At 38.9% G+C, this 10,024-nt stretch overlaps 1 protein-coding gene across 3 annotated transcripts; it reads left to right on the top strand.

Moving 5' to 3' along the window:
• Window positions 1–1,427: 1,427 nt before the first annotated feature.
• LOC103961932 (disease resistance protein RPP8) lies at window positions 1,428–4,777 on the top strand. Of its 3 annotated transcripts, none has more exons than XM_048565678.1 (2): window positions 1,428–4,316; window positions 4,457–4,777. In XM_048565678.1, exon 1 carries the CDS (start codon window positions 1,649–1,651, stop codon window positions 4,292–4,294), a length of 2,646 nt encoding a protein of 881 aa, XP_048421635.1. In that variant the 5' UTR covers window positions 1,428–1,648; the 3' UTR covers window positions 4,295–4,316; window positions 4,457–4,777. The 3 variants fall into 3 exon arrangements, with proteins under 3 accessions (XP_048421635.1, XP_048421636.1, XP_009372853.2); XM_048565679.1 differs by having other exon boundaries at window positions 4,468–4,777; XM_009374578.3 differs by having other exon boundaries at window positions 1,435–4,316; window positions 4,425–4,777.
• Window positions 4,778–10,024: the final 5,247 nt, after the last annotated feature.

Raw genomic sequence — 10,024 nt, forward strand, 5'->3', positions numbered from 1 at the left:
GAAATGAGGGCTCTTTTACTCTCTCTCTTCCACCGAGCAGCCAGAAACAGTAACCCTTCTTTCTCTTTCTTTTGCATGTGAGGGTCTACAAGAGCATCAAATTGGTACAAATAAAAGGTACCTGTAGTATTTTTGTTTATATTTTCTTTATTTGCCGCAGCCTGGCCAAAGGGCATCTTTTCCTTTTTGTTTCCTTTCTTTTTCCATTTTTTTTTTTTAGTCTTTTGGCCCCTTCAAAAGTCAAAAAGGAGAGAACTCAACTACCTTATTTTTCTTTTTCTTTTCCTTTATTGATGGTGTTCTGACACACAAAAACAAGTCATGACTTTTTTTTTGGAAAGAAGCTCGTTACAAATGTATTCCTTCTAATTCATCAAATTTGAAAATCTGAATCATTAAAATTTGATTCAATGAGTACAAACAGAATTTTACTTTAAAAATTATAATAACTTTAACCGTTAGATCAAATTTCAATAATAACTTTAACCGTTAGATCTAATTCATCAAATTTAACCGTTGAATACAAAATCACAACAAACTTATCTTTGAACTATTCAAACTAAAACCCGACCTAGCAATCTTATCCTATGAAGAATTTGTTTTGGAGCTGAGTTTCTGATAAGATTGACTCGGTCTAACAACTGGTTCAGTGGTGCATGATTGAGTTTGTGTTATGATGTTGACTAAAGGTAGAAGAAGACGTGTGGGCGCCACTTAAGTCTTCATCTCTGCGTTGCGAAATAGTTTGGTTTGTTGACAGTGACAGACACCACACCGAGCTTCCCCTCAGCTTCGTAGAAAATACTAAACATTGTCCTGCCTTGCAACCAAGAATGTTAAGAGCTTAAAGGAAAATGGGTTGAAGCCAAACCATCTCAGTAAGCTGCAATTCTAATTAGCTTCTATGATTTTGCAGAAGCTGTTGTTATGCTTGAGCCACCAAAATCAAACTCACATAACAGAATTAACAAAATTAGGGCAAATATGGAACGAATTATGAGTTTTATAGAGTAAAATGACAAATTTTGAGCTTCAACGGACAAAATAGGATCAAAATCAAGTTCAAGTGGAGCGAATCTGCGAGTAAAGTGACGACTTCTGATAGTGAAGATAAAATCTAGTTTTAAGGAGCGTAGCTAAAAATAAGCCTAAGGTTATCCTTGATTTATGAAGTAAACGAAAATGACCTATACAAATACAAATGAAAGAATTTGGAATGTTTAATGAACAAAATCGACGTTGTGAATCTTTCTCAGTTTTTACGGAAGCATTTCTACCAAATTTCTTTCCGTTTATTAGCTTGGCCGGCAAGTCAAATTGTCGGTTTATACTTGCTGGTTTCCTTGGCCTTTCCTGTGTGGTAACTGGTTCCGTGTGGGGCATGATTCAGTTTAGGTTATGACGTTGACAAAGGTAGAAGAAGACTTGTGGGCACCATTTAGGTCCATCTCCGCGTTGCGAAATAGTTTGGCTTGTTGACAGTGACAGAAACCGCACCAAGCTTCTCCTAAGCTTCGTAGAAAAAACTAAACACTGTCCTGCCTTGCAACCAAGAAAGTTAAGAGCTTAAAAAAAAAAGGGTTGAAGCCAAACCATCCCAAGAAGCTGCAATTCTAATTAGCTTCTCTGATTTTCTGTCGAAGGTAACATGGCAGAAGCTGTTGTTATTTTCGTTCTGGGAAGGGTTGCTGATGTACTTGCTGAAATCCAACTTCCCAAAGATGTTCGCCCGGAAATCCTGCGGTTGAGAGATGAGCTGAAGCGGATGTTGTGCTTTTTAAAAGATGCAGATGCAAAGCAAGAAGACGATTTGCAGGTGCGCAATTGGGTTTCTGATGTCAGAAATCTTGCTTATGATGCTGAAGACCTCATTGACACATACATCCTCAAAGTTGAGTCCTACAAGTACAAGAAATGGAACTTTGTTAAGAGATATGCTTCCACTCTCAAGGCCCGTTCCAAGATTGGGAAAGACCTTGTATTTCTCCGCACAAGAATCTCTGACATTTCCATCAGCCACGAAGCATACGGCATAAGAAGTACTGGTGAAGGAACGAGTCATGCCAATGAAGGACTACTGAAGCTGCGGCGATCAACTCCTCGTGGCCAGGATAAGGATATTGTTGGTCTGGAGGAAGATATAGCAACTCTGGTGGCACTACTTGTCTCGGAGGATCAGTGGCGTGCAATTTCAATAGTAGGCATGGGTGGTATCGGTAAGACCACTTGTGCTAAGGAAGTTTATAATCATGCTGACATTCAAACTTGTTTTGATTGCCGTGCTTGGGTCTATATATCCCAACAGTTCAGAACAAGAGACGTACTGCAGAGCATTATAAAACAAGTTTCAACAAGAACAGAAGACACGGCGAAGTTGGGAGAAGACGAGTTGGAAGAAATGCTCTATAAACTTTTGGAAGGGAGACGCTATCTGATTGTTTTAGATGATATATGGAGCACCAGCGCTTTTGACAGTCTTGCAAAGGCCTTCCCAAACAATCACAGTGGAAGTAAATTATTTCTTACAACTCGCAACAACAATGTCGCTTTGCATGCCGATGCCCAGAGCCCTCCCCATGAACTGCGATTTCGTAGCAAAGAGGACAGTTGGAAGTTGTTATGCCGGAAAGCATTCACTGAAAGTATTGAGAGAATGTGTCCTCCACAATTGGAGGAAATTGGAAAGGAAATTGTGGCGAAATGTGCTGGTCTACCGCTAGCCATCGTTGTATTGGGGGGCATGCTTTCAAGGAAAAGAAGGTTGAGTGAATGGCAAAGGGTTCTGAACTCCATCCGCGCACTGTTAGCCCGTGGTCCTAATGCTGTATCGGCAATACTAGCTTTAAGCTATTATGACTTGCCTTATTACCTTAAATTTTGTTTTCTCTACTTGGGGTTATTTCCTGAAGACTACTTATTCTCTGCACGTAAACTTTTTCGGCTATGGATTGCAGAGGGCTTGATCCCATATTACGATGGAAGGATGGAGGACCTTGCAGAGGAATATCTGAATGAGCTGATTGATAGAAACATGGTTCAAGCAGCAAGGTTGAGTGCAAATGATAGGGTGAAACACTGCCGATTGCACGACTTAATGCGAGACCTCTGTATCTCAAGGGCTAAGTCAGTGGAATTTCTTTACATTCATTCGAATCTGAAGTACAGTATCTTTAGGCCATTACATTGCTCTGACTCTCGAGCCCGTCATCATGCTATCTACTCCGGCTTTTGTTCCTCCCTGGATGAGTCAACTCCAAACCTCCGATCGCTCCTCTTCTTTAAGGTTGGACAAATTGGATGTGAAATTTCACTTTCCCCTGTCTGCAGAAGTTTTAAACTCCTTAGAGTCCTGGAATTAGAAGATGTGAAGTCATGGGGAATTCCAAGAGCAATCGGAGAAATGATCCATTTGAAGTACTTGGGGTTAAGGCATTGCTCTATAGAGTCACTTCCAGAAGAAATAGGATGGTTGTCCAACTTGCAGACTCTTGATATTCTTGAAAATGTTAAGATTAGTATGGTTCCTGATGTGTTATGGAAGATGAAAAGCTTACGCCATCTCTACATGTATCTTCATGCATTCACTGGCAAGTTGCGAATTGACACTCTCCAACACCTCCAGACTTTGGCAGGCATAAATGTTGATAGTTTGAGAGGAATAAACTCCGCCAATTTAATTAGTCTTCGGAAGTTGAGCTTGACTGGAAGCTTCATCACAAACAGGGCAGAGATTTTTGGTTCCTTAGCCAATCTTCTGAACCTCCACTCCTTGTCCTTAGAGTCTATAGATAATTTTTTTCCATCACTCTCTGCACTTTCTTGTCTTCGCTGTGTCATTAAGTTGCATCTGAGCGGAGGGATAAGAAAGCTACCTAACACACATGAATTCCCTCCAAATCTCAACCAGTTGATCTTGCATCAATCCCGTCTTGAAAACAATCCTTTGGAGATACTTGAGAAGCTGCCTTATCTATTTGTTCTTAGACTAAAACATTCTTCTTACCGTGGAAAAAAACTGAAATTTTCTGCCAACGGCTTTCCTCAACTCGAGTATCTAGAGCTTGAATTCTTGGATTCTTTGGAAGAGTTGGAAGTTGTAGAAAGTGCAATGCCGAAGCTGAGGAGTTTGCAAATCACCTACTGCCAGAAGTTACGGATGCTCCCTGAAGAAATTAAGTCCTTAACTACTCTCCAAGAGTTGGTGTTCGAAGGAATGCCAAGAAGATTCATAGATAGGCTGCAAGGAGAAGACCATCACAAAGTCCAGCATGTTCCCTCTATCATAAAGTCATAATCGTGCTATATGTCGACACCAGGTTCATCTTCATCATCTTTTATCTTTCTGCAGAAGACTAATAACTTATGACTAGTGAACAAATTTTCTGACCTTTAAACAAATTTCCTGACCTTTATTTTTTCGTCAGGTTAAAAAAAGTTCTGATTATGTTCTGCATAGGTTTCTCCCAGAAAGAGCTTCGATCATGTGTTCCACTCATTCTATTTTGCGGCGGATTAGGGGAGGGGTGACACGGTAATGTTGATTGTACAACAGAAGATAATCTAGTGCATGCTGCGTCTGTCTGCAACAAGAAGCTGCAGGAGTCCAAATATGGTCACGTATAGCTTGCTTTAAGCTCAAGAAACATTCAAGATTGATTGTAATTCTAGCCATAACTAATTTCATTTTCTGATTTTTATTCAATTTGAATATCCATATATGCCTTGTATAATGCACATATCAAGATATCGTAGTGTTTGTCACGAAATTAGATGCCAATGAATTTTCCAATAATTTTATATGCTTATCAAAGTAGCCTCTTTTTTCTTAGAAAGATGTTGAAACTGTAACAAAAGAAAGAAAGTGACAGTTTTCTAGAAAAGTTCACTGTATTATCTTGATGCCGTGTGAAACTATTTTCGTGGCCTTTCCGTGTCCTTTCGTTGCTCTTTCATTAGTTCATATTTTGATGTCGACAAAGAAGAAAGCAAGTTGACAGTGATAGACTACACCAAGCTTCCTCTAAGTTTTCTGGAAAAGAAAAAAAAACCTAGACCTGCAATGCCAAGACTTTGTGGGAACTGGGTTGAAGCAAAATCATCCGAATAATTAGTTGTCGGTTTTGTTTTAGCTTTGTTATGATTTTTCTGTTAGAATATGAGTGTGATTCACACGGTGTAGTTATTTCAAATTAGTACAAAGAAGTCTAAGTTTGTTATGAGAGTGAATCCAGTTTTGGTTTGAATTAGAATTCTGCTTGGGACTTGAGTTTAGTACTCATGATTGTATAAGGATTTAGTTTCATATTCCTTGTAGGATTGTTATAGGTGGTCCGGAACTTGTAGTATAAAGCCACAACCCCTACTCTCACAGAGGATACGCTCTTCTTGTTCCAATTGCCTATAATTTGGAAAGTATTGTGGGAGAATTTTGTGTGCAGATTTACATGGCTTCTACATCCATGACCATGTCTGCACGTATGTATTGATTAGTATGTTTCATGTTTTACTTGATCATTGTTTATATAGTTCGAGATATGTGGTTTACTTGATTGATCCTTGTGTTCTTGGTGGTTGTGTCAAATCTTTTATTCAAGTTTATACTAATATTTTCTGTTGAACCTAACACGGCAGAAACTGCTGTTGGTTTTGTTTTAGAAAGGGTAGCTGATGTACTTGCCAAAATCGAACTTCCCAAGGATGTTCGCCCCCAAATGCAGCGGTTGAGAGACAAGCTCAAGCTGATGCAGTGCTTCTTAAAAGATGCCGTTGCAGAGCGTGAAGATGATCTGCAGATGCACAATTGGGTTTCTGATATCAGAAACGCTGCTTATGACGCTGAAGACCTCATTTAACTTAATTTCCTTGGCCTTCCTTGTGTGGTAACTGGTGTAAAACTGTAGAACTCCAGGGTTTTCAGCTTAGTTGCACACCCATATAATGATGGGTTGCAGTATATTTATACACATCAATTTCAGATTACAAGTAGGGTTTTGAATACCCTATTTACACGGAGAACTTTGAATTCAAAATACAAAAATCACAATAAACTTATCTTTGAACTATTCAAACTAAAACTTGACCTAGCAATCTTATCCTATGAATAGTTTGTTTCGGAGCTGATTTTCTGATAAGATTGACTCGGTTTAACATCCCCCCGCAAGCTGACAGGTCGAGCAACCTTTGGAAGCTTGGAAACTAACAATTTGAAACGTGAAAAAGATAGACGCTTTGTGAATAGATCAGCAATTTGGTCTTGGGAACAAATAAAATGAACCAAAAGTTGTCCGCGTACCACCTTTTCTTGTACATAATGGTAGTCCACTTCCAAGTGTTTTGTTTGTGCGTGGAAAACAAGATTGGAAGCCAAAGCAATCGATGAAACATTGTCACACCATATATGCGGCCGATGAAGATAAATATGAAGATCTTGAAACAAGCTACCTACCATGATAACTCAGCTGCAGTATAAGCAAGTTGCCTATACTCGGCCTCTGTACTGGACCTTGAAATAGTTTTTTGTTTCTTTGAACTCCACGAAATCAAATTTGTTCCCAAATAGATATAGAAACCACCAATTGAATGACGAGTATCTGGATTTCCCGCATAATCAGCATCAGAGAAAGCATTTAAGCGAACATGGCTAGGTTTATAGACAAGACCATGATCATACGTGGCCTTTAAATAATGCAAGATCCTCTTAACCACCATCCAATGTGTAGTCCAAGGCATATGCATGAACTGGCAAACCTAGTTCACAGCATAAGAAAGATCGGGCCTGGTGATCGTCAAGTATTGTAACGCTCCAACAACCGTCCGATATTGTTCTGGATTTGAATAAGGTTCACCATCATACTGACTTAGCTTATGTCCCGTAGGCACATGAGTGGAAATAGGTTTCACATCAGTAAACTTTGTGCACTCCAGCAGATCTAATGCATATTTGGACTGTTTAAGATGCATATTCTGCCTAGAATAAGTGACCTCGACACCCACAAAATAACTTAAAGGACCTAAGTCCTTCATAGAAAACAAAGTGCCGAGTGTGATCAACCATTGCATTTGTTTATCATTATTGCCTGTAAGTAGAATATCATCCACGTATATAAGTAAGATCAAGTAAACTCCTCGTTGATTAAACACAAACAATGAATAATCACATAACGATTCTTCAAACCCAAGTTGAAGGAGAAAATCCGAGAATCTTCGAAACCAGGCTCGGGGAGCCTGTTTTAAACCATACAAACTCCGTTACAATTTACACACATAATTGGGATACTGTTGATCAAGAAAACCAGGCGGTTGTTTCATATACACATCCTCAACCAAATAGCCATGCAAGAACGCATTTTGTACATCTAACTGTCACACACTCCACTTCTTTGATTCGGCAAGATTCAAAACAAGTCGAATGGTGCTATGTTTCACAACTGGACTAAACGTTTCATTATAATCCACTCTGGATTGTTGATGATAACCATTAGCCACAAGTCGAGCCTTGTGTCGTTCGAGAGAACCATCTGCACGTCTATTGATTTTAAACACCTATTTGTTGGGCAGAGGTTTCATCCCAGTACGACAAGGGACAAAAGTCCACGTTCCACACCTTTGCAAAGCACTGAATTCTTGTGCCATTGCTGCCCTCCATTCAGGATATTTAACAGCCTGACTAAAACAAGAAGGCTCAACAAATTTAGAGTCAGTTATTACATACAAAGCATACTTTGAATTTGGCTTTTGGATCCCAAATTTTGACTTAGTCGTCATTGAGTGTGGAAAAGTAATCTCTCGTGTGGAAGATGACATGGTAGGTAATGTTGATGGATTAGATGGACTCTGAGAACATCTAATGGAGGGAACGTGAACCAAGTCTTGCTCATTGGTGGGACCTAATGTGGAACTAGGTTGAGAAGTCCTATTTAAACTAGGGTTAGGAGTTATAAGTGAATGAGGATTAAGGTCTAAATTCGAAACAGGTTATGGAGGAGCAAAAACTGGCGTGATATGCGGCTAGACATTAGAAACCAAGGTTGACTCAGGTTATTGATTTATGCTAGGGTGAGACACAACATGATTTGGTGAAGATATGGAAGGTCCAAGGATGGTGAGGATGTTGTGTTTAAAATCAAGTCAGAAGTCAGGAGAGTACTTGTAGTAGTGACGTTTTCCTTGGGAGATGCAAGTTCCTTGAAAGGAAAGGAATCCTCATCGAATAAGACATGGCGAGACAAATAAATTCGTCTCGTGGATAAGTCCAAGAACTTGTATCCTTCATGATTTAGTGAGTATCCTAAGAAAACACATGGTTTGGACTTGGGTTGGAGTTTATGCCGTGTATAAGGTGTTAACAATGGAAAACATTTTGAACCAAACACTTTAAATGCCTCATATTTTGGATTTTTTTGAAACAATTTTTCGTATGGAGACACATTAGATAAAACCTTCGTTGGAAGCTGATTTATAATATAAATAGTTGTTGAACATGCATCGAACCAAAATTTTTGAGGCATATGAGCATGAGAAAGCATTATAACACTTGTTTCAACTATATGACGATGCTTTCGTTCGGCAATCCCATTTTGTTCAGGATGTTTTGGGCACGAAAAACATTGAGAGATCCATGTTTAGCAAGAAAGGTTTTGAAATCACGACTCATGTATTCACCACCTTCATCACATTGAAGAGCTTTAATAGGTTTGTTAAACATTTTTTTAACATGTGTTTTAAACGTCACAAAAATTCCAAACACTTCAGATTTATTTTTCATGGGAAAAATCTGGGAATATCGTGGATGACAAACAACAAATAATAACGAAAACCTTCATTAGAAATAATAGGTGAACTCCAAACATCAGAATGCAAAAGTTGCAATGGACAATGAGACATGGACATAGACTTGCTAAATGGTAGTTTAGTGCTTTTGCCCAATGGACAAGAATCACAAAACGTTGCATTACGAGTACTATGTGATGGTACTTAGTTATTTGCAATCAAGAACCTAATAATTGACGAAACAGGATGACCAAGACGTAAATGCCACTTTTGAGGTGAGACTCTAACACCAACACACACTGAAATAGGATAGTTGGACAATCCACCGCCACCAGGAAATGGGTACAATCCATTCTCACATCTCCCTCGGAAAAGCATCTTTCGGGTTTTGAGGTCCTTAACAAGAAAGAAATGAGGAAAGATTGGTATGTAGCAATGGTTGTCTAGGGTGAATCTATGTGCTAATATGATATTTGTGGATACATATGGATAATGTAAAATGTCATGGAGGTTAAATGAGCAAGACTTAGTTGAAATTTGATTTGAACCAGAATGTGCAATGGAAGGTCCAGAGTCATTACCTATTCCACCAATATTTTCATTACCGTTGTATTATTTTGGATTGACAAGATTCTGGAGATCGGAGGTGACATGAGCATTGGCACCTGTGTCAAGAAGCCAATTTCCATTATTGGATGTCATTTAAGAAGACGCCATGGCAGCAAAATGATTGGTTGAGATGTGTCCTTCATAAGCTGTTTTCATTCGCTGGTAACAATTAAGAGCAGGATAGCCAGGTTTGCCACAAATTCGACATTTGATGCGTTCTCCAGTATTGCACCAGCCACCACTACCTGCAGACGCACCACCACGTTGATTGTTGTTATTGCTGTTAACCGAAGTCAATCTGCAGTTTCATCAACTCCATGATTTGATGAGTTTGTTTAATTTGAAAGTGTTATCTGATTACCACTCCTTGTTTGTAGGAGATATGGTTTAGATTTTCTGTTTTGTATTTTTGAATTTCAAATCCCCTTGTAATTAGGGTTTTCAAACCCTCTGATGTAATCATGAACAGCTTAAAAATACAAAGCATCTCATAGTTAAATGGGTATGCAAACAAAGTGAAAAACCTGTGTTCTTAAGTTTTATATGGTCTTTAAAGCTTTTTTTGTCAAACGACAAAGATCCTAACCTGATATTCTTTCCATCATCGCTTCCATGGCTGAAAACAATGTCCCTGCTACCAACCCTA

The sequence above is a fragment of a genome, unplaced genomic scaffold (assembly GCF_019419815.1).
Source record: "Pyrus x bretschneideri cultivar Hongxiangsu unplaced genomic scaffold, Pyrus_bretschneideri_v1 Contig4, whole genome shotgun sequence".
Classification (NCBI taxonomy): Eukaryota; Viridiplantae; Streptophyta; class Magnoliopsida; order Rosales; family Rosaceae; genus Pyrus; species Pyrus x bretschneideri.